This window comes from Panicum hallii, chromosome 7, assembly GCF_002211085.1.
Source record: "Panicum hallii strain FIL2 chromosome 7, PHallii_v3.1, whole genome shotgun sequence".
Taxonomy (NCBI): Eukaryota; Viridiplantae; Streptophyta; class Magnoliopsida; order Poales; family Poaceae; genus Panicum; species Panicum hallii.
In genome coordinates, this window is record NC_038048.1 from 47,858,232 (window position 1) to 47,882,612 (window position 24,381).

A 24,381-nucleotide genomic window follows, 5' to 3' on the forward strand; every position below is an offset into this window, starting at 1 on the left:
TTTGATTTTTCCCTTGTTCCTTATCTAATATTTTTCCTTTATTCTTTATTTTTTTTATTTCACTCTTTTTATCTATTCTTTTGCTACCTATCTTCTTTTATATTTTTTAATTTATATTCTTCTCTTACTCCTCATTATTGTATTTATTTATTTACTTTTTTCTATAGACTATATCTGTTCTGTGTCCATAACTGTGTCCATAACGTAATAGTTCGAGGTGTATAATTTATTTCTTCATTTTGCAGATAAACTGTTCAGCCATATTAACTTATTTGTTCGCGTTATTCATTTTCACTATTTATCCTATACAATCAAATGTTCGTAATATTTAACATTTTGTTTGTGGTACATTATTATTTGTTTGTTATGTTTGATTTTTTGTTTGAAAAATAATGTTTTATCCGTGTTGTTAAAATATTTATTCCCAGTATCCAAAATTAATTACTTAGTATTAAAGAAAATATTTTTAAAAAATATCGTGCAAGCATAAGCAAGTGCGGTCTTATTTTGAAGATCTTGTCATAAGAAAGATAATGGTGCAATCTAAATTTAATCTGGATGCTCGTTTTAGTATTTATAGCTTTTTTTAGTTTTAAGTCTGCATGCATATGGGTGAGGTCATCATTATTGTTTTCTTTTGCATGCATGCATGCATGCATACAATCTCTCTCCTCTGGCAACATAAATGCACACACCCACATAAATAATGTACGCACATGTACATGTGAAAACAATCAAATCTAATTACGGCCTAAATATTATCCGCAATGGACATTCCCACGGAAAATATAATTCCATCCGCTTCACGGAACCATCACCTCAAGCGATATATAACTGCATCCGAAAGAAAAGCTTGCAGCCATGCTAGTTGTTCCTCCGTTGCATTGCAGGTTGCAGGAGAGGAAAAGGCGAAAAGCTGGTTAGTGATGAAGCGGGCTCTCATCCTTCGTCCATCATCCTCTTGCTGCTTTTTCCAACCTTTCCCTGCGCGCCGACCACCAGACAAGGCCTCGATTCACTGCAAGTTCAAACCATAGTGCATGTTTTCTCTGCTGTCAGCACAAAACGAACGAACTTGATCATCAGATTATTGTTGTTATCAGTATTTTAAAAGAAAGACTTTCTTATAAAAAAAAATAAGTGCCGCAGAAGATCAGCTACCTACCTTATCAGACTTTTATATTATTTGGTGCATCATGGCATATCAATGCTTCAGTGTCCGTCTGTCATTAAACTACCACCAGTGTAATTTCCATTTCCCCTCAGACAGAGCAGAGACAGGCTCTTTTCAGACTTGCATTCAGAGGCCTGGCCGGCCGCGTGGCCTGACGGATGGATCTCATGTCACCTGCTTTCCCGCTACTGCACCCTGCATCACCAAGTTGCCAGGACTGTACATACTCGCTGACTGACCGGACTGACTCTGAATGGCTGCCATGCTCACAAGATCGATCGGGATCGGGCGTAGTAAATGAATGAATTTGCATCTACCTCATAATAGTAAGTATACTTTGCCTAAAAAAACGTAAGTAGATTTACTTGTATGATGGTGATACGTATATACCGTACAATTTCCTCAGAGTTGTAGCATGCATGCGATGTGTCGTCTAATTATACCGTGGAGCCACCATACCATCACATAAGAAGCGATTTTTTTTTAAAAAAAAGAGAAAACAAAACAACAAGAAGAAGAGTTGTTGGCCCCCTGAGCTGGCAATAATGATCTGGTTACACACATCAATCATAAGCCTTAAACTACCATACGCATACGCCCATAATCACACTTCTTTTATTTTTCTTAAGAAAACAAAGTTAGATGCCACCGTTTGTTTTTTTTTAAAAACAGCGCCATGAGACAACTCAAAGATCCCTTCTATCTTCTTATGTGCTATCTCTGCTTTTATTTGAGTGAGGTAAACTATCTGTTCTTATCGTGTGAACCATAGTTATGAGCCATGGAAATCATACAGTGCTCCTTAAAACCTTAGAATGTAGTCTAGCGTTAAAAATTGATGCTACTTCTTTGGTCCAATAACGGAACTTGTCCCTACCGCCTTGAGGATCTCGATGTATACTTGTATTGTATCAATACTGTGCTGATTTGGAGTCTACAAACTTCACCACATTTCTATGTTAAAGGTAAGCAATATTCAGCTGCAGAGCAATGACATGATGAGCAAGAGGTAGAGGAAAGGCGTAGCTAGGAATGTTTCTATTTTTTTAAAAAAAGGTGATAAAGAAACAACCAGGACTAATGACATGATCGTGGAAAAATACTTATTTTCTGACATTGAAAGGATTACTACGATAAAAACGAATTAAAAGATCATAAAGTGAAATTAGATTTTACCTCATTGAAATTAGATTTTACCTCATTCTCATTTATTTTGAAGAGTATAATACGCTCGTGTACCACTAAAATGTTACACCCGGTCAATACTCATGTAGTGTAGGGGTAAACTTCACGGGTCAACAACTACCAACTCAAAAAATAGTGGCAGGGTACGGGGCCTATCGTACCTGTGGTTGGTTTGGACCCTCTCCTACCGGGGTACTTGGTTGCTAACTCAGTGGGTCATAGTCGATCCAGCTTACGATACATCTTAAAAGTTTGGCGATTTTCTTGGCTGGTTTGGTTTTATCAGTGCAATGTCGTGGGGGCGGTTTTTCCCCGTCGGTCGAGTTTTTTCTTTCAAAGCATCACATTTGTATGGAATAATAATAATAATAGTAATAATATATAATGGTAATTATAATGATTATGGAACGTGGCATAGAAAAGGTTGCCGTAAATGAAAATGGCTGTTATCTCAATTTTTGCATAAAACTCCTAGGGCCTTGTTGAAGAAGCAGGACAGGATTGCAAAAATGCTACTGAATGTATGTATCAACGAAAAATTGAATTGAATATATAGCCATAATAAAACCCTCTGCTTCTCATTTCACTACTACTCTAGTTTGGATTTGGATTCCGACTTTCTGAGCTCCGCCGATTCCTTCTTCCGCCTCCTCCCCCTCCGTCTCCTCCCCAGCCGCCGCCGCCGCCGCCGCATCGCCCACCCCCACTCCGCCCCGCCCCCGGTGATCTTCGATGGCGGCGCCGGCGCTATGGCAGCCGCAGGAGCAGGGGCTCCGCGAGATCTGCACCCTCCTCGAGGCGCACATCTCCCCAAACTCCGACCAAGCCCGCATCTGGCAGCAGCTCCAGCACTACAGCCAGTTCCCCGACTTCAACAACTACCTCGTCTTCCTCCTCGCCCGCGGAGAGGTGCGCCCTTCCTTCCCGCGCCCCCCGCCCCCCCACCCCCCCCCCCGCGTCCCCTGTCACCTTCTCCCCAGTCGCTCGCTAGCTTCTTCTGATCGCTGTGGTGTAAGCAAAGCCTAGGTTTTTCTCCGATGCTACTGAGAGTTCGAGCTTGTTGCTTGACTCTATAAATTTCAGGGTCGCGCCTGGAGTTTAGCGCTTGGATCGCATGTGCCTAGTTCTAATACAGAATTGATATTGATATCCCGATGTTTCAGTACCGGATGTTAGGTCGCTATTTGTGCACGCACAAAGGTGGGGAAGAGAGAGAGAGAGAGAGAGAAAGAGAGAGAGAGAGAGAGAGAGAGAAAGAGAGTTGGCAATCAAGTTAAAGGTTCAGTGTCCATACGAGGCTGCCTACTAACGTCGCAGTTTATTTTCCTTTGTGGCAATTTGAGCTGTCGTGTAGTGTTGTCAGAGAATCAAGTAGGGCTTAAACGATGCAAATATGCCCTGGTATTTGCCTGGGAGGTAATAAAAAGTAGAGCTGAGAGCTTGTTTCCACGTCAATCTGGTAACTAACAAGCCCAATATGCCTTTTATCTTTTATATCTGTACTGCTTGCTACGATAACAACTTCTCAAATTCACACACACAAAAATGGTATGGATAGTTTAGTAGAATAAAGGCGTCTAGTACCAAAAACTAACAGCCAGAAACACTTGAACAGTCATGAGTGCACATAAAAAAATTGCTCAGATGGCTATTTATTCTGAGTTTTTGATGTTTTATAGTTTCGAGCGGTTCTTGAGTTCTACTATTTGTTAATTTTTACTGGTGATGCTCCCATTATGTCTGAAATAACTGCATAGAGGTGGGTGACAGCTTGCTCCCACTATCTAAAACATTTTCCTTGGCGCTCTGGTTAGGGATAAGATCATAGGAATATAGTTTTATGCCTTCAGGGGTTGGATGAAGTGGACGTGTTATGCAATTGGCCACAATAGAAACCATATGGTAGTGGCAATATGATCTATCTTTGAAACAGTGATGGAAAACACATCCAAGGTGATTGATACTTACTTTCCGTTTCTGGCTACGATTTGTGCTTTGCAATCGCTGAAATCTAATTCAATGTTTGACGGCAAATATAAGAAATAGTGATAAACATTGAATTGTGTCACTGGATCATGGTGTCCATTTGATCATGGATTCAATGTGGGAGGGATGTTGTGTGCTTCACTTGTGTTCTCCACCCCCCCCCCCCCCCCCCCCCCCCCCCGGCTTATTTGTCTTCAGAAACCTTTTCTTTCTTTGTGCTGGAACATGGACATAGCCATGCAAAAGTAGTTCATAAATTGTCAAACTTAGTTATGGAGTAAAATTTTCTCATGATATGACTATGATGGTAGGTCAAGCTTGTGTTTTCTTTGGCATAGTTGACATCTGGTTAAACTGTTTGTACCAGGGGAAATCCATTGAAGTTAGACAGGCTGCTGGTCTTCTACTGAAAAATAATCTGCGAGCGACTTTCAGTTCCATGCCACTTCCATCCCAGCAGTATATTAAATCTGAGTTGTTACCATGTATCGGGGCAACCAATAGGGCAATTAGATCCACAGTTGGAACAGTGATCAGCGTACTTTTCCAAATTGTTCGAGTTGCTGGGTGGGTTGAGTTGTTTCAGGCCCTGCACAAGTGTTTGGACAGTAATGACTTGGATCATATGGAAGGTGCTATGGATGCTATATACAAGGTAATTTGCACTCCTGTCATACTAGAGGTTTGATGCAGTAAAGAAGCATGCTGTAGTGGATCTTACAGTTTGTATGCTCAGAATCTTGCTTTCTGATGACAGATCTGTGAGGATGTACCCGAAGAGCTTGACATTGATGTTCCTGGTTTGCCTGAACGGCCGATCAATGTATTCATGCCAAGGATACTGCAGGTCAATACTCAACATCCAGAAAAAACCAAATACTTACACAATTTTTCACTTCTGCTCTGTAAATGTCTTTGTACACCAGTTGCCAATGATTCAGCTAAGCATGCATCTGGGGACTGTGGTGGCTTACAAATGCTTGAACAGTCTGGTTTAAAATGTTTATGTGGTTTCATGCTGACACATACAGTTTTTTGTTTCTTTTCAGTTTTTTCAATCACCACATGCAAGTCTTAGAAAACTAGCATTGGGCTGCATCAACCAGTACATTGTGGTGATGCCATCGGTAGGTGTCCTGCCCCATCTTCACCTTATCTTTCTCAATTCTCTTGACTGAATGTTTGGAACTTTGGATTCACACAGGCACTCTACATGTCCATGGATCAGTATGTTCAGGGATTATTCAACCTTGCAAAGGACCCTTCAGCAGATGTCCGGAAACTGGTATTCACCACAGACAATTACTTATCATTATGCCAGCTTACTTGTGAGAGAATTGAGCACATTATGGCGCGTCCCTGTTTTGCTAGAGAGTTAGATTGAAATGCATACAAAATGTTATTATTGCATAATTGAAGTAGGATTTGTTTTCTAGGCTCTTAGCTGATTTGTCCGCAAGATTCATGATTGTCCAGTTGCACATCTCATCATGAACCCTCCCTGTTTCTTTTGGGTAGGTTTGTTCAGCCTGGGTTCAGCTCATTGAAGTGCGGCCATCAATTCTGGAGGTACATTAAGTGTCTGCTGCCTATTAGATTTATTTTCTTCTTTCACCTAATAAATCTTAGCCCATGAAGTGTTATACTGGATCTGACATTGGATATGAAACTGCAGCCACATCAAAAAAATGTTACTGAATTGATCCTACAAGCCAATAAAGATTCAGATGATGAGGTTGCTCTGGAGGCTTGTGAATTCTGGTACGTTTTCTGTGACTGAGTATACTTATGGCTGCAAAAAGAATGCACCTAGGATTCGGCATTGACTATCTGAATCTGAGTTGTATTACTGTGATGGTCTTGCCACTTATCACAATTTAATCTATTGTTATTTCTAACTCTTGAAGTTCACTAATTTTTCTGCTCATTTTGTTAGTGACATGTTCAAATTCAAAACTAAGTCTGAGTAACTAATTTTTGTGGTTAAGAATTAGAAGCCTTTTGATATTTCCTAAATTCTCTACTAATGTTCTAACTGTTAAACCTTTCAGGTCTGCATACTGTGATGTCAGCATGCCTCCTGAAGGTTTACGGGAATTCTTGCCACGATTAATCCCGGTATATGTCTTTCTCATAGTTCAGATTAGTGCAGCTGTACCTTGGAGCTGGATATAATTTCTTACACTTAACATGTTTTCCCCTAGACATTGTTGTCGAACATGGTTTATGCTGATGATGATGAGTCACTTGCTGATGCTGAGGTGTGGTAATTTTTTAACATCTTTCATGTTTGATCAGAGTGGGTCATCAGTGACAATTGCTTATTCTGATAAATACCATATATATTTCCTTTTCAGGAAGATGAATCCTTTCCAGATAGGGACCAGGTTTGTTATAATCTTTCTGAGCAATTTTTCGTAACTGATAATGGCCTAAACCTACTTCCTGCATTTGAAAGTGCTTGCTTCCTGATTCCTAGTTTTTTAAAGACAAGGTAGAAGCCGAGGGGATATGGATGGCTCCATTTGTGGCCATTCATCATAGTGGTTAGACCTGTTCCAGCAGAAATGAGTGATCCAATTCGAGCTTTAGCTCATTTCACGAGTGGCAATGAGATCTATTTTTTGGGTGGGAGGTGGAGTGGTGCATTGGCATTGCACTGACCATTCTCCTGCATTTTACCTAATAGGAAAGCTCAATCTTGCAGTCGTGTACTGCTGAGTTTGTCAGTAGTTGCAAAGTTCTTCATCCTGCATATAGCATACTGGGGATTTGTCAGTAGTTGGAAAATTTTGGAAGTCAATTATCTATAGCATTATAAAGAATAATGCTAGCCTCTTGTAATATGCCAGTGCTGAAAATATGGGTTGACTGAGTTGAGCCTTTAATCTTTCGACATTTATGTGCTTTATGTTCCTGCTGTAATGAGATGTAGACAATGTGTAACAGGATTTGAAGCCCCGCTTCCATGCCTCTCGATTGCATGGATCAGAAACTGGAGAAGATGATGTGAGTTTAGAATTTTCTCTTGTGAAGCCATTTGATTTTGATGGCTATTGCCATCCTTGACCACCTCATTGATTCAAATTTTGAAAAAAAAGTACTGGTGATTTGAACAGGACGATGATGATGCTGTAAATGTCTGGAACTTAAGGAAGTGTAGTGCTGCTGGATTGGATGTCCTCTCTAACGTGTTTGGCGACAGCATCCTTCCAACTTTAATGCCTTTGATTGAGGTAACTTGGACTCCATGTAGTTTAGTAATGGTGATTTTGTTAAAACAACTACTCAAATGGCCTGAACACCTTTTGCATGGCTTGTGGAAAAGCATGGGGTTTATGATTTCATTTTTAACCCTACTGTTCAGACTTTGTCTTTACTTGAATAGCAATGTGAAAACCCTCCATTGCCACTGAAAATTTAGTTAACTAGCATGGCAGGAATGCCCCAAAAGCCACTCCTGAAAGTTTTCTGCTGATAGAAATGCAAATTTTTGGTTAAATCCACACCAATTTCTGTAATTTGCAGCAAAATTTGGCTCGAACAGATGATGATTCTTGGAAAGAAAGGGAAACCGCTGTTTTATCTCTTGGTGCTATAGCAGAAGGGTGCATTGCTGGTTTATATCCCTACCTTCCTCAGGTAATTTTAATTAGTAATGGATAATTGTGGCTATGTTCATATGTGCTACAAGATTATTAGCCAAATCCTTTTTTTCTTTTATGCTACAAATGAGTAAATATCTCATTGTGGTAGCTAACTGTATGTTAAATCCTCTTGTATAATCATGCCATTTCTTATATTTTGTTTCATAAGGCAGTTATATAGACTAAATGCTTGAATATGCTATGAGCCCTTGAGAACATAGCTGTAGAATTACTACAATATGCGGCAATTTTAAAATTCTTGCAGGAGCATGTTATAGTTGCAATCTTAGTGTTCAAAGGATAAATCTGAACTCAAAATATCCATTAGTATTTTTTCTTGTCTTGCTTGCTATATATGTTGTACATTGTATAAGATGTCTTGATTAAAATGCAGATTGTTGCCTTCCTGATCCCACTTCTTGATGATAAATTTCCTCTTATACGGAGTATTACATGTTGGACCCTTTCTCGGTACAGCAAATTCATTGTTCAGGTAACAGGGCACTTTCCTCCCTGATGTTATTCTTATTCCTGCCATCCTAGGGTTTCACCAGAAGCTCATTCTGTTCAAATCATGTTTTAGGAATGCGGAGTTGGCATTTATGCATCATCTTTCAGAAAGGGTCATTTTTGCATTTTAATTTATGCACTTTTGGTTTTATTGAACTGCTCTTTTCTCTGACGCAGAGCCTTGATCATCCAAATGGACGTGAACAATTCGATAAGATTCTCATGGGATTGCTCAGAAGGATATTGGATACTAACAAAAGAGTCCAAGAAGCTGCTTGTTCGGCATTTGCAACTCTTGAAGAGGTTATTCGCATATATTAGAATGCTTTCTATTTTCAGGAAGTTGCATAAAAATTAATATTGTGCTTGCAAGTAACTTTGCAGCACCTCATGTGTACATATTGGTTTTCTGTTTTCAGGAAGCTGCAGAAGAATTAGTGCCACACTTGGAAGTGATTTTGCAGCACCTCATGTGTGCCTATGGAAAATACCAGGTTATTCAAAATTTAAATAATCTTATTATGTGAATGCACTGGATGTTACTGTTCAATCACTGCTATGACTGCTCTCATATTCTCATTTCTAGCTTTATGTGTTACTTCTGAGCAGAGACGAAATCTCCGGATACTCTATGATGCCCTTGGTACTCTTGCTGATGCAGTTGGAGCAGAACTAAATCAGGTGTTCTTCTCTAGTTTCTTATATCATCAAGAATTAATTCGGTTCTTTCACACTTCTTACCGCAATGTTCCCTTGTGAAGATACTAATTCTTCTAAGATGCTATGCAGGCGAAATATCTAGATATATTTATGCCGCCTTTAATCACAAAGTGGCAGCAACTCCAAAATTCTGACAAAGATCTATTTCCGCTCCTTGAATGCTTTACATCTATTGCACAGGTACTGTTATTTTAATATGTGCAAATCATCTATGTAATGGTGTTATAATTTTCTTTCTGACTATCTTGGTTATCAAGTTAGCACTTAAACAAATCATCCTGATGAAAATTTGATAGTCTTTCTAGCGTTCTTGAAGATTTAATTCGAACATAACAATTTGGAATAGGAGCTGCTTTTAGTTGCCTATCTTGGTGCCAAACTAGAAGAATGTGAATAATTAGAGCACTACCTGGTGCCTGCAGTGTTGGATTTCTTCCTGTGCTGTTCCTAAGATGCTCATATATAATATTGAGACTTCAGTTCCTTATACTTAATCTTTTCAGGCATTAGGACCAGGGTTTGCTCAGTTTGCAGAACCAGTGTTTCAAAGGTGCATCAATCTTATCCAATCCCAACAGTTGGCAAAGGTCTGTCCAATCTTTTCTTCTGGGAGATCCTATTTAACATATTTGAGTCATGCTCTGTGATTTGTTCATCTCAACCCAAGTGTTCAACTTTGCGAAGTTTATTGTCCCATTTATTTGTTTGTTGCAAGACCAGAACAATAATGGTTTCTTTTTCCTTTTCATTTCAACCACAGTTTTACTGTACAACCATACTCACCAAATGATCTACTTGCTGTGAATATCAAATTTCTATGTAAACTAGACCATGTAGTAGCTAGCTAGAAGGTTGGTTAACACTGACCGCTCAATTTACCTCTTTGGGTCCTCCTACCAGGGGGTAGTTGCAGTGGTCACCAACCCAAGGTTGTGGTTGGCCCAGATTTTGGTGCGGACTATAGGGTGAGGCCTGGTTTTGGGGTTCTCCAGGCTGGTGTCTGTGTCTTGTCTGCCTATAGAGACCTGTGGGGGCGGTCTTTGTCCCACCGACCGATTTTTTTTATATCATGTTAAAGAAATTATCTTGTCCCACCGACCTTTTTTTTATATCATGTTAAAGAAATTATCTAATCATGCAAAACAGTGCTCTACCTGTTTCACAGAATTGTGAAACCAATTATAATGTGTCATGGTTTGTGGAAGGAATTAAATGTGCACTTAGTAGTTACGTGTCCTATATACTGTGTTGATATATTTTGGTAACTCATAAGCACAGAAATTGTTTTCCCTATTGTAACGTGCTGTCTGAGTACCCTGGATCTACGTCACCTGAAAGGACAATCAATATGATAAGCTACAAGATCTGATTACATATATAAGCTCATCAAAATTTCTGTTTCTTTATGGATCTTCTTTCTGTGTGCAGATTGATCCTACGGCAGCTGGCGCATTGTATGATAGAGAATTCATTGTCTGCTCATTGGACCTACTGTCAGGACTTGCAGAAGGTCTTGGTGCTGGTATTGAAAGTCTTGTAAGTTCTTCTCTTTGGATATGATCTCTTGTTTTCTTCCAACTACACATTTTAGACACAAACACACCACTTTCATGGCCACATGCTTGCGTTCTAGCACATGGCTATACTATATTAGAGGCCTAGCCATGGAATCGACCGCATGTGCATGTGCTATTCTGACCTGGGACCTGGGTCTGGAGGAATGTTGAGCTCTTAAACCTAAGTGGCCTGGATCCTAAAAAACTGAGTTTACGCTCATTTCTCTCAATGGGAGGAAGGTGCACTCAGCACTGAAGCTCACTAGGGCCAGCGTATTGTCTGCACACAGTACTGCTCAGGTATAGTGCCGCATGTTCCTGCTGACACCTGGCCCAGGGTGGCTATGTTACATTAGAGATTAGGTCAGTTTCGATTGAGTTGTTTTTTATTTTCTTAATTTAAGAGATAAATTTCTTAAAGGTTAAGGCACCCCGTCTATGTAAGGATGGGCCATGGGCTTGTATATGTTCTCATTAAGCAAGAAATGGATAAGTTTCTAGAATGTCCTTGGCCTTGTGGCGCAGCGGACTGGCACGGTCGTGCTACTTGGATCATGGACAGATAAAGTGTGCCCATGACACTATCGCATTTTTTAAGGATAATTGTTCTGATTATTGCTTGTCCTCTGTGTGCTGATTAGATACTTAAGAGTTAGTACAAAATCAGCAGCAATTTGATATACATGTCATCTTTATTTTGTTGTAGGTTGCACAGAGCAATTTGAGAGATCTACTTTTGCAATGCTGCATGGATGAGGCAGCAGATGTTCGACAAAGTGCTCTTGCCCTTCTTGGAGATCTTTCTAGGGTTGACTGCAAATCACCATAGCTCATATATCCAGATAATTTTTCACCTTATTAAATATTGAACCCTCTCTGTTGTACTAGGTTTGCCCAATACATTTGCATCCACGCCTTCAAGAATTCCTTACTGTTGCAGCAAAGCAACTGGTAAGCATATCCTGGTGTCTATTTGTTGTTGTTATCATTATCTTGATGCCGCACACACAACGTTGCTGCAGAGCCCTCAATCCGTGAAGGATGCTGTATCAGTCGCTAACAATGCTTGCTGGGCTATTGGAGAATTAGCAATCAAGGTTTGTGCGTACTTTTATACCTTTTGGCTTAACCCAGCTGCACCAAATTCTTTTCCAAAACACAAAATACTTTTTTTTTTGTTTTACTGCTGCTAAAGTTCAAACCGTTTGGCATGGGTTTCCTCTTGGTACATGTCTCTTATAAGTTGATGTGCACTGGCTCACCACAGAGGTCATTTCCTTGTGTGCTCATTTCATTGGTATTTGTGAAATTTCGTACACATATGTGACTGATTTTTTGTTTCCAGATTGGCAAAGAAATCGAACCTGTGGTGATCAGTGTTGTTTCTTGCTTGGTTCCCATTCTAAAGTCCCCAGAGGTAAATGATTTTAAGGCCCCTTATGTCATATTTTCGTGTTAGAATTCAGCTAAATGGCTAGATTTTCCCACCTTCACATTGACAGGGTTTGAACAAGTCACTTATTGAAAATAGCGCAATCACTCTTGGGAGGCTTAGCTGGGTCTGTCCAGACATCATGGCCCCTCATATGGACCATTTCATGCAAGCGTGGTGCAGTGCATTGTGCATGTAAGTACCCGTTTTCTGGAGTTTCTGTGTTACAACCAAAGAGTTAAGAAGGAAGGATGTGATGATGTGGTTTTCAAGTGTCTAGCTATGCTTTTTGTTGCATGATGTATGAAACTTGTTTCTTTGGTCTAATCCAGGATCAGAGACGATTTTGAGAAAGAGGACGCATTTCATGGCCTGTGTGCAATGGTACATCCACGCCTCCTGATTGTTGTTGCGTTCTTCCTATCTGGGTGATCTTCTGAAATACTCTTTGGTTTCCCATACCAGGTGGCAGCAAACCCTTCGGGAGCTGTGGGTTCACTAGCTTACATCTGCCAGGCCTGTGCAAGTTGGACTGTGAGTTGAGATTCTTATTAGATCCCTTTTTTTTCCACCTGTAGCCCTGTTGGATTCAACGTGTGCTGATTTGATGTGTGTGCAGGAGATAAAAAGTGAAGGTCTCCACAGCGAGGTGTGCCAGATTCTGAATGGCTACAAGCAGGTAAAGCTGGCCTCTTTGCCATCCTCCGCAGTCGCAAGTATGCGACGATGAGATAAATAAACTGACAGTGGGAATTGGTTTTGGTGTAGCTGCTTGGGAACAGTGGGTGGGAGCAGTGCATGGCCACCCTAGAACCAGCAGTTGTGCAGAGATTAGCTCGGTACGGAGTATAAGAGATGGCGGCAATTGAGTTCTTGTGATTTATTCACCGCATTCCAGCATTATCCCAGCATTATTGCGGAGATAAAGGAGTGGGAAGAGCCATGAGACTGGTTTGGGCAAGCCTGTCTGTCTGTGGGGTCGTCGAGTGTGTGAGAGGATGCATTTTACATGTATTGGCATCTTGTGCGTGATTGGTTAGTTGGTTGGGACTCCATTGTACACTGGTTATTAGTCTACTAGTTGGTGCACAGCGCAGCATTTCCAGAGAGGAGCGAGCGAGATGGACGGAAATAGTAGTGGTAAAAGAATATTTACCTACCACGACAGGATGCTGAGATTTGTATTGGTTGGTTGGTCGAGTCAGTGACTTGGTTTTGTTTTGTCATTCCACTGGCAAAAGCGTGTAATTGTCTTATTCTTCCTTTTTGGTCGGTGTAGTATTGTGTTTTTGGTCTTGTTGACAGGAAGGATTGTATAATCCATTCATTTGCTCCATAATAAATGATTCATCAGGTCTCTTTATCTCCTGCAACTGTTTATATTTCTTTTTACCATGATACGCTGGCCTTGTTTTCGTATCATCATGAATCAAATCGTGCTAAGAAAACATGCATTATGTTGCGTGATCTAGTTAGCATATATTTAAGGGTAAATTATATTCGTGGTTTCTAAATTGTACTAGTGGTTTGTTTTGACTTTTTAAGAGTAATTACCATATATTTAGATATATGTTATAGTTTTATCATATATTAGAGAAAGTAAAATTGACTCATAATTTGAAATATGAGGGAGGAGGTTGCCTTGTGGATATGATAATAATTATTACCCCTCTATTCTCTGTTCTAAATTATATGTAATTTTTATTTTGTAGACATATAATTTTAATTATGAATCTAGACATACAGTATATCTATGTATAGTAAAAAATTATATATTTAGAAAATTCAAAATCCTCAGGAGCATATATAAAAATGGAAATTAGTAGTTTCTAGGGGTTTACATTAAGTATAATAGTTGGACACGGAGAAACAGGCGGAGTTGGGCACGGAAAGGGGTTGGCCTTGGGCCTGTTCCTGACCCCCTTTATTTTGGTATTTTTTTTAGGCGGGTGTGTGTGTGTGGGGGGGGGGGGGGAGTGTTTTAGGAGGCAAAGGTGAAGTTTGCTCGCGCATCGACCACCCGAGCTAGAGTTTCATACACTCAGAGAACAGTGCGGCGACGATTCCAATCAATCGGTGATGGTCGACGTGGTTGAATCGAATCGATCGGCTGCTGCGGGAGAGAAGAGGGAGGCGGAAACCAAGGTGGCAGAGGTGGACTTTGAAGAAGAAGAGGGGGCGACTCCTTGTAAGCCGCCCAAGCAAGCAGTTTTAGGGAGACCTGAATCAGTCTATATTCCCACTACTTCGGTAACTTCGAAGACACGAGTGAGTAGTTTTTATTCTCCCCGATCCGATCCATGGAAGGGACCTGTATCTGATTTGGTACCTCGATCTATATCCATCTATCCTGGCACTGTTTCTTCAGCTTAGCAACAAATATGAATGTTTGGCTGCATCTCTTGCCTCCTTTGAATTTGGCATTGATGAGATATGTTTCAAGTTTGTGAAGAGGTTCCAGTCGTAACCATTATATGTGCTATGTGCTAGGATCAGAACTTGATAGATCAAAAGTGATAATTGAGATACCATTTTTAATTATTGTCCCTGCTGAGCTCCTTCTTAACTCAGTAGAGTATAAATTTACTTGCATCTTAACTTAATTTCAAATCTACTTGCAGCAAAGATCCCTAACATGCGTTTCACGTACAAGAAGCCTGATTTGTATCAGTCTTCTACGCCAACCACTACACTGCAGATATTTTCAATCAAAGTTGCAAGGATAAGGGGGAATTTACAGTGGCCGCTCCATGTGTTTGGCAAGGTTGCTGTACGCGATGTAGTTGATCACAATCGCAATATGATCTTAACCAAGAGGTTTGTATCATTTCTTACCAGTCATTCACTGCCTTGATTGTTGCTTCTTGCTTTGCTCCCTGACGAAGAAATCATAGTTTCCACCAACTTCCCTGTCTGCCCTAAGTGTTGTCATTACTCATTACCAAGCCAGCATGCTTAGAGTTCATCACCATGCTACCGTTCCTCTGCACTAAACTATCTTACTTGATCCTTTAATTCCGCCAGGAACCAGCTTTTGATATGAAGAGGAAAGCAAGTTATACATCGTGATCAGTTTTTAGTTCTTCTTTAGAATTTACACACTGTGCTTCAACTATACCAATTTGCGAAACCCTAAGATTTGGTCAAATGTCTGGGTTTGATAATAAGAGAAGCAAATAACTATTTACTAATCAAGCCGGCACTCTTATTAGATTGAACTAATTACTTTCTCGACACATTTGGAGTTCCATAACATATGGAGCACATTCATGTTGTGTTACCTAATAGGGAGGCCTCTAGCTAGGAAGTTTTCCTTCAAACTTGTACATGCTCTCTGGCTTACTCCCCTCCCTCCAATCTGTTGGAAACGAATATGATATGTCTGAGTTAAAATTTAATTGTGGCTGACATATATTCTGAGTTCTCTTGAAAATGTTTCAACCTTGTTCACTAGGCAAAAAAAACCCCTCATGAATGGGTACATGCATGATTTATGCACAGATGTGCTGTTTTTTGTTTGTCAATAATGCATCATCGTCAAACTAATAAATTTATGGCGTCTTTTCTGTTGTGCACTTCGTGTGTGTTTGCAATATTGATTTTGTAATGTTGTGTATTGTTTGTTATGCTGGTAACCTCATGATTCAAGTTTACTTAGGGTGTGTTCGTTTTCTAGGGTCTAAAGTTTAGAGGGTCACATCAAAGAGAATCTTGTCATTTAGAAGTATTAAATAAAGTCTAATTATAAAACTAATTGCAGAAGCCCAGTGCTAATTCGCGAGACGAATCTAATGAGGTATATTAGTCCATGATTAGCGGATGATTACTGTAGCATCACTGTGGCAAATTATGGATTAATTAGGCTCATTAAATTTGTCTCGTGAATTAGCACCCATCTGTGCAAAAAGTTTTATAATTAGACTTTATTTAATACTTCTAAATGACAAGATTCTCTTTGATGTGATGGGTCTAAAATTTAGAGGGCAGGAAACGAACACGCCCGTCCGTTCGTTTCCAGCCTCTAAAGTCCAAAACCTCTAAACTTTAGAGGCTGGGATCCGAACGGCCCTCTAAAACCGCTCTGATAGGACATTTAGAGGTCCAGAAATTTTATAGGCCACGACCCCTCTAACAGCCTCTAATCCCCGCCGCCGCGCCTGTCGCCCGCGGCCCCTCCCCGCCGCCGCCCCTTCCCGCCGCGGCGCCTCCCCCGCCGCCGCCCCTGCTCCTCCCCCCCCCCCCCCCGACGCGGCCCCTCCCCCGCCGCGGCGCCTCCCCCGCCACCGCCGCCCGCGAGCTCCTCCCTCCCCCCGCCGCCGCCGCCCGCGAGCTCCTCCCCCGCCTGCGCCCGCGGCCCCTCCCCCGCCGCCCCGCAGCCGCCCCTGCTCCCCCCCCCCCCCGCCGCGGCGCCTCCCCCGCCGCCGCCGCCCGCGTGCTCCTCCCCCGCACCGCCGCCGCCGCCGCCCCCTCTCTCCCCCCACGCCCCCGCGCCGCCGCCCCTGCTCCTCCCCCGCGCGCCGCCGCCCCGCCCCCTGCTCCTCCCCACAAGCCGCGCCGCCGCCCCTGCTCCCGCCCGCGTGCTCCTCCCCCCGCGTGCGCGCGTTAGGCGCTCCGGCCGTGCCGTGGTTTTAGAGGCCGTAACGAACACCCCTCTAATATACCTCTAAAATGTTTATACCTCTAATTTATGAATGTATATTTTAGACCCCTCTGATGCGAAACGAACACACCCTAGTATGTATTTGATGGTGCTGCATATAGGTTCCGTATTTGAAGCTGACAGGTCCTACGCGTGCTGTTGTATTGGTGGATCCTGTGACCTTTGAGGTTGATCGGCATTACCCAAGCTGAGGATGAGTGTTTGAGCTTTCTAGCAGTACGTCACATCAACTTTACATCACTTCAGTCAGAACTCATTAAAAATGATTACGCAAGCAAGCTTAGTACGTTGGGCTTTGAAATTGGCCATATCGTTCATTCGGTGGAGGCAACTATATTCGTGCGAGTCAAGACGGGGTCATGGCCAGATGGTTTCCGTGCCCAATTTGCTGCCTGCACAGCCAGCATAGGTGAGGCAGAAGTCATCCTAGTTGATTCTGGGGATGATAGAGTCCATGTTGCTCGTGATGGCAGTATCAGGCTTTCGCGATGTGTCACGTCGGTCGAGATTAATGGAAAGTTGGAGGTTTGTGTGAAGGCAGGCCGAGGTGAAGAAATTGTCGTGGGCAAGAAGAAGGTATTCAAGCTTAAGAAGGATGGTGCAAGCCATGGCATTCTTGGTGTTGGCTTCTGCACATTGGATATTACTGTTGCTTGGTCAATTGTTTGAGTAAACATGTGAAGTTGCTAATGTATATATTACCCCCTCCGTTACAAAATTATAGGTTGTTTTCGCCTTTTAAAATACATAGTTTTTACTATGTATCTAGACATAGCGTATATCTAGATGTATCTCAAAATCGCCAAAACGTTGTATAATTTGGAATGGAGGTAGTACTTCTACTTTATCGTTTAGATTTATTTTACTTTTTATCATGTATATATTGCCATGCTGAATTTACACACACATATAACCTTGTGTTGCCAGCAGCTGAATAATGTGTTATCTCCTGTCTGGCAATATGAACTCTGTTCACTTTTTATTTTTTTTGTTAAAAGAAAAGTCTGTTTCAGAGGATGGTTCTTTTTCATCTGAGGATGAACCGAGCGCTTGCTTAGCAGATTTGAGAATGGGCTATGGAAGAAATGAATTGCGTGGTGACGATTAGCAGGGCCTCGCTAGGGGTCACTCCGGACGCCAGAGCTCTCGCGAGTCAAGCTGCCAGAGAAATATATCGTTTGACCGATATATCAAGGCATGGATAATGACACTACGGCAGTGACAGGCCAGCGACGCCTATCATTCGGTCGAGAACCAACCAACGCTCCGGATTGCTGCTGGCCCACCTCTGCTTCTTCTTTCCCCTCCCCGGACTCTCCTTCCTCCTCCATCCACTGCATTCAACCCAAGTCCCGCTCCGAGTTCCAAGCACAAGCTGCAAAGGCGACTCTATCACCATAGCTACCTCATGGCGCTTGCCATGCCGCTGATCACCTCCCCTGAGCTATTACTCCTGCGGTGGCAACAAGACAAGACGGCCACTACTTGCCGGCCACCAAGCTCGGCGGCGTCCTCGACGCCCACACGAACAGGCCATGAGTTATGCACCCAACCATCTCACCCAGCAGCGTGCTCTTGGCCATGGGCAGATTGATTGACATCAGAAGCTCCAAGGAACTTGGCCATGGTCAGTACTGGAACAATCGAACAACACACCTGCTGTTTTTATCTGCCGTGATTTACTTTTGGAGTTTTGGTGCTGTGGATAGATGAGGAAGCCTGGAGCCAAATCGCCGTGGCATAGAGGAGGAAGAAGAGTCTTGAGAGGGCAAGGAAGAAGGGGTAGGCCAGCAATCAATCTGGAGCATTGGTTCATTCTTGGACGGCAGATGTTGGTGCTACCACTTAAGTTGCAGTAGCAATCTATTAATCTACTTGGTGTATCCAATCATGCATATATACTCCCTGAACAAACGTTTACCAGCCACAGCCTCCTCCAAACTACTGTAGAAGATAGTAGAGGTCTGCAGATAAGCGAGTAACAATGCCTGCTAGGGTTAGTCTAACTCTAGCTAGCTGCTCCCTCCATTCTAAATTATAGTTCGTTTTGGTAAATCTAGATATATAATTTTAGCTGTACATCTAGATAAACATTATATCTTAATACGTAGCAAAAGATTTGCCAAAACGACGTACCATTTGGAAAGAAGGGAGTATATAATGAGAGGTATGTAATACGTGCCCTCCCTCTGATTTCCTAACAACCAAGATAAGCAAGTTGTGCTGCCCAAATCGTACGTGCACAGGCAAAATTAAGTTCACATGGCCTGAATCGAGCTCACGGTTGCAACACCAAGTTCCCCCAAATCTGCATGCTAGCCCTAAGATGGAGCCCCCTTTCCACGAAGATCGATCATGCTAGTTCCATGATCGCAATCAAGTTCACACAGGAGAAAGGAGAATCGTGCGGGAGAAAGGAAGAGGACGAACAGTGCTCTTTTACACGGAGACGTTGCATCACATTTTGACGGCATCTGTGCTGCGAGCTTACGACCGCTAAAGTTGCAGTCGTTACTACGACTGCACCTGATCCCGGTCCCGGAGCCCCAATAAATAAATCAACCTAAACCAGGCCGAGGCTAGGCCTGTCTGGTTCCCTGGGGGCCGGCCTTTTTAGCCTTTGCAACTTGACCCGAGCGGCCTATCTGGTTCTTCCCTAGGGCCTCTGCCTTTTTAGCCTATGCAACTCGACCCGAGCGGGTTCTTTCTGCAAAATTGGCATGCATTGAAATATGTGGACGCAAGAAAAACGAGGGATATTTAATTTGCTCCAACTTAGTCCTCCAACTTTGCTCCAAGGGTCAAGTTGGTCCCTCAACTTTTAGATTGACTAATCCAGTCCCACAACTTTTATTTTTAGGTTAAATTTGTCCTTATGCTGATGTGGCTCTCCCTACTAATATGAGACCGATGTGAAAAATAATTTTTACCCTTAGCTCTTTCTCCTACTCAATTTCCACTGTTGTATCGTTGTAATTAATCAATAATAGGGCACAACAGATCCACTGTCTCCTGGTTTGTTGTCTCTCATAAGTGCCCTTCATATTTAATTTAGGGGGTGTTTGGTTCTCTGGGGCTTCTTTTAAGCTCTATCACATCAAATGTTTCAATGCCAAATAGAAAGACTAAATATAAGCTAATTATAAAACTAACTGTATAAGCCTAGAGCTTATTCATGAGACGAATCTATTCAGTCTAATTAATTCATGATTAGCACATGTTTACTGTAGCATCACATGATCTAATCACGAACTAATTAAGTTTATTAGATTCGTCTCGCGAATAAGCGTAGGGGTTATGGAATTTATTTTATCATTAATCTATATTTAATACTTCTAATTAGCATCAAATATTCGATGTGACGGGCCAGAGGAACCAAATATCCCTTAATCTAGATCACATAAGAACAGCATAACATTTGATCAACTTTCCGCACCACTGCTCAACATGCAAATTGTGAAGAAGAGGAAATAATCAAGGGTAAAAAGGATTTTTTGCATTAGTCTCACGGTATTATGGAGCATCAAATTAGTATAAGGATGAACTTGATCAAAATAAAAATTGAGGGACTAAATTAGTCTTTTTAAAAGTTAAGGGATGAATTTAACCTTAGTTAAGGAACCAGGACAAGTTAAGTTAAGGAACCAAAACGTGTATTTTACCTTAAAAATGCTAGTTTTAGAATTATTCATACATTTTTACCATTGGAGATAGAGTACTTCTTACGTGCCAATTTTACATACGTGGCATGACAACTTGAATGTCCAGCGTGTCCGGATGATATGAAATGACCCTTTTGCCCCCCAACCAGTCTACTAGTCCCTGCTACCTCCATTTCCTATGACAGCTGGGGTCCACCCGTCATCCCTAACCTCCCTCCATCCCAACTCCATCTCTCATCCGAGCTCTCATCCATCCCTCGAGCACCACCGCGTCCCCACGCGGGCCCCTGCTCTGGCAGAGCCGCACCCAAGCTGAGCAGCCGGGCAGAGAGAGAGGGAACGCCATGCTTCCCTCATCCCCTCCTCCTCGATCCCCTGCTTTGCCCCAATGCCACTCCTCCAGTTATGGCGAGGTGAGGGGTGGACATGCATGGCGAGGTGGAGGCTGCCCACGACCAGGCTGCTCCCGACGAGCTGAGGGGCGACTATGGCGAGGTGGAGGCTGCCCACGACCACGAGCACGGCCACAGGAAGCGGCGGGTGCTGCGAATCTGGGGGCGGCAGCGGTGAGCAACGTCCTGGTGGTCCGAGTCTCTCGCACACGCCGCACGATCCACATGCATAGCCGCTAACTGTTGCATGTCGTGACTCCACGATCCGCATGAGACGCGCGACCCTATGCTGATGGCTGATGGCTGATGCAGCTAACAACCTGAAGACTAACTCCACTAACAGATGCATGCGGCCTACGCGTTAGCCAAACTAACAGACTAAGGGTATGTTTGATGTTGGGGTTTTAGAAAACTATAGTCTTATAATTTAGAAAAAAGAGGTTTGGAGTGAAGTTTCTTAAACTCCGGCGATTTTGACAATACTACCATTTTTAAAACCACAATCCAAACGCCCACTTTTATAAACCAAAATATTTTGTAAAACTGTAGTATTTATTTGACTACTTTGTATCCAAACAGGATCTACTTCTCTGACCACAACGTGAACTTAACACGCTTCCGGCCACAAGCTAATGCAAACACGTCTAATACATGACGTGATTAGAACAAATCTATCCTATATGCAAGACTCAAAACTAATTCAAGTCATGATTATTTCCAACAGACGACGCCCAAGACCACCGCCACCTCATCAACGGCGTCCGCCACGTGCTCCGCAACGTCCCCTGCCGCGCTCGCCCCGGCGAGCTGCTCGCCATCGTCGGCCCCAGCGGCGCCGGCAAGTCCACCCTTCTCGAGATCCTCGCCGGCCGCCTCTCCCCCTCCCCGCCAGCGGCGACCTCCGCCGCGTCTCCGGCTACTTCACCGCTGCGAAGCCCTCCTCGACGACCTCACCCTGCGCCGCGTCGCCGCCACAAGGATCAAGGACCTCTCCGGCGGAGAGCGGAGGCGCGTCTCCATCGGCGTAGAGGGCGTCCACGACCCTGCGGTGCTCATCCTCGACGAGCCCACCTCAGGCCTCGACAGCGCCTCCGCGCTCCAGATCGTCGGCGCGCTCCGCGCCATGGCCGAGACGCGAGGCCGCACCGTGCTGCTCAGCATCCACCAGCCGGGCGCGCGCATCGTCAAGATGTTCGACTCCGTCCTCCTCCTGGCCGCCGGCTCCGTCCTCCACCACGGCACCGTCGATCAGCTACGCTCCCTGCTCGCCGACGCGGGCCTCCGCCTGCCCCCGCACGTCGACGCCGTCGAGTTCTCCATCGACTCGGTCGACGCGCTCCGCGCTCACCACCGCCTCATCAGCGCCGACGGTCTGCAGCAGGCGCCGCCTCCCCAGCCCGCGCCGGCGTCCTCCCGGTGCACGCTGCAGCAGCTGTTCCAGCTGCACAGCAAGCAGGTGGCCGACGAGGACACTCCCACCATGGCTGTCCCCACGGCCACGGGCGGCAGCAGCCGGTACGCCAATTCGCGGGCGCGCGAGGTGGCGGTGCTGACGCAGCGCTTCTTCAAGAACGTGGCGCGGACGCGGCAGCTCTTCGCGTGCCGCACCGCACCATGTGCATGCTGGTGGCTGGGCTAGCGCTGGGCTCCATCTTCTACGACCTCGGCGAGGACAAGGTGGCGGAGCGCGTGGGCCTCTTCGCCTTCCTGCTCACCTTCCTGCTGTCGTCCACGACGGAGGCGCTGCCCATCTTCCTGCAGGAGCGCGAGATCCTGGCGAAGGATACGTCGTCTGGGGCGTACCGCGTGTCGTCGTACGCGGTGGCGAACGTGGTGGTGTTCCTGCCCTTCCAGCTGGCGCTGGCCGTGGTGTTCGCGGCGCCGGTGTACTGGCTGGCGGGGCTGCGGCGCACGGCGGCGGCGTTCGGCTACTTCCTGCTGGTGGTGTGGCTGATCCTGTACACGGCGAACTCGGTGGTGGTGTGCTTCGCGGCGGCGGCGCCGGACTTCGTGGTGGGGAACGCGGCGATCCAGGGGGTGATGGGGTCCTTCTTCCTCTTCTCGGGCTACTTCATCGCAAGGTCGGCGATGCCGGTGATGTCGCAGCGCTTCTTCAAGAACGCAGCAGCTCTTCGCTTGCTGGACGGTGTGCACGCTGGTGGCGGTGCTGGCGCTGGGCTTCATCTTCTTCGACCTTGGTCGGCGAGGACGTGTTGGAGCGCGTGAGGTGCAGCCTCGCGCTAGCACCGCTGGCTCGGCGTCGTCGACGGCGCAGTCTGTGAGTAGCACTCCTCAAGAAAGCTAAACAGCTATGCTCAATGTAATAACACCGACAAATTGAAAAGTTTTCTCCATAATCTTTCTTGAATGCAAGTTCTTACAAAAAAAACAAAAAAAAAACAGGAGAGGTTAAGAAGCAGAAGCAGACGTCTCTACTCAGAATTAAACTAAAACACAAATAGATGCACATTCATCCTCCTCTGCCTCTTCCCCTTCCTCCTCCTCTGCCTCCTCCCCTTCCTCCTCCTGCTGCTTGCTGCAGTCCCGGTCCCCTTCCTCCTGGTGCTGCTGCTTGCTCCAGTGCCGGCCCCCTTCCTCCACCTCTGCCTCCTCCCCTTCCTCCTCCTGCTGCTCCTTGCTCCAGTCCCGGTCCCCTTCCTCCTCTGCCTCCTCCCCTTCCTCCTCCTCGCCCCATTCCTCCTGGTGCAGCTGGCTCTACAAATTAGGTTCAGTCAAGTTGGTCCTTGCACCTCGCTCCTTAGAGCGCCTCTCCAAATGATCTGGTTTGATGATTTCATACACGTCAAGCTTGCACAACAGAAGCTCCCCAGCTGGCCCAATCAAATCATCCAGGGTCATGGTTGGGAAGTCGTGGGCCAAGAACTCGGGCTTCTGTGGTAGGGCACTGTCCAGTGTCATCGTTCTCCGCTTCCTCATCCTCAGCACGTGCTCGGACAATTTCCCCCATGAGTGGAGCAGAATCCATAGCCTACTAGGAAGAGGGGTTACGTAGTCGGGCCCCTGAAGGGCGGCGTGGTCAGCATTGTAAAGGGATCTCAATCTTAGGGCCTCACAGAAAATTAAGATAATGCTGCTGACCGCCAGCTCCAGCTCGTGTTTCAAAGCCTCAGTCAGTCCTCTCACCTCTCTTGTTGTCACGTTGTTTTCGGTTGTCTGGTGGATATAGACTGGATCTTCAAATCCTGCCAACGTGTAGAAGATGTCCTCCATAGCATCGGGACCTGGGAGATTACTGAATTTGACACAGGTAAGTCAGTCTACTACAATAAAGAACGCTGCGGGCAAAGATCAAGTTGTCTTACCTTATGCTCGGGTGAGCTGATCCAATTCCCATCTTAACCGCATTCATGAAGCTTGGAACCTGTTTGACTATATCGTTAAATATGAAGCAGTTACCCCAATCCTCTTGTAGGGACCCGTCAGGCAACACAGTCAC

At 44.4% G+C, this 24,381-nt stretch overlaps 2 protein-coding genes and 1 pseudogene across 2 annotated transcripts; all 3 read left to right on the forward strand.

Moving 5' to 3' along the window:
• Positions 1-2,959: 2,959 nt before the first annotated feature.
• On the forward strand, positions 2,960-13,578 carry LOC112899573 (transportin-1). Its single transcript, XM_025968091.1, has 29 exons — positions 2,960-3,268; positions 4,713-5,000; positions 5,103-5,192; positions 5,395-5,472; positions 5,550-5,630; positions 5,864-5,914; positions 6,021-6,106; positions 6,397-6,463; positions 6,550-6,606; positions 6,703-6,732; positions 7,295-7,354; positions 7,465-7,581; positions 7,874-7,987; positions 8,387-8,485; positions 8,680-8,805; positions 8,922-8,996; positions 9,112-9,183; positions 9,292-9,402; positions 9,726-9,809; positions 10,651-10,758; positions 11,485-11,586; positions 11,667-11,729; positions 11,801-11,875; positions 12,124-12,195; positions 12,281-12,405; positions 12,543-12,594; positions 12,676-12,744; positions 12,830-12,889; positions 12,979-13,578. The coding sequence occupies exons 1-29, from the start codon at positions 3,092-3,094 to the stop codon at positions 13,060-13,062; spliced, it is 2,673 nt and encodes an 890-aa protein (XP_025823876.1). The 5' UTR covers positions 2,960-3,091; the 3' UTR covers positions 13,063-13,578.
• Positions 13,579-14,289: 711 nt separating this feature from the next.
• Positions 14,290-17,627, forward strand: LOC112900923. Its single transcript, XM_025969694.1, has 3 exons — positions 14,290-14,460; positions 14,579-14,673; positions 17,038-17,627. The coding sequence occupies exons 1-3, from the start codon at positions 14,290-14,292 to the stop codon at positions 17,537-17,539; spliced, it is 768 nt and encodes a 255-aa protein (XP_025825479.1). The 3' UTR covers positions 17,540-17,627.
• Positions 17,628-21,019: 3,392 nt separating this feature from the next.
• LOC112900924 lies at positions 21,020-23,150 on the forward strand (annotated as a pseudogene).
• Positions 23,151-24,381: the final 1,231 nt, after the last annotated feature.

Excerpts from the sequence above, each read along its gene's own strand:
- LOC112899573 (XM_025968091.1), top strand. The coding sequence starts at position 3,092 with ATGGCGGCGCCGGCGCTATGGCAGCCGCAGGAGCAGGGGCTCCGCGAG. Across the intron at positions 8,486-8,679 it reads ACAGCAAATTCATTGTTCAG|AGCCTTGATCATCCAAATGG; the intron begins GTAACAGGGCAC and ends TCTCTGACGCAG. Across the intron at positions 12,890-12,978 it reads TTCTGAATGGCTACAAGCAG|CTGCTTGGGAACAGTGGGTG; the intron begins GTAAAGCTGGCC and ends GTTTTGGTGTAG.
- LOC112900923 (XM_025969694.1), top strand. The coding sequence starts at position 14,290 with ATGGTCGACGTGGTTGAATCGAATCGATCGGCTGCTGCGGGAGAGAAG. Across the intron at positions 14,461-14,578 it reads TCTATATTCCCACTACTTCG|CTTAGCAACAAATATGAATG; the intron begins GTAACTTCGAAG and ends CTGTTTCTTCAG. Across the intron at positions 14,674-17,037 it reads TTTGTGAAGAGGTTCCAGTC|GTTGATCGGCATTACCCAAG; the intron begins GTAACCATTATA and ends GTGACCTTTGAG.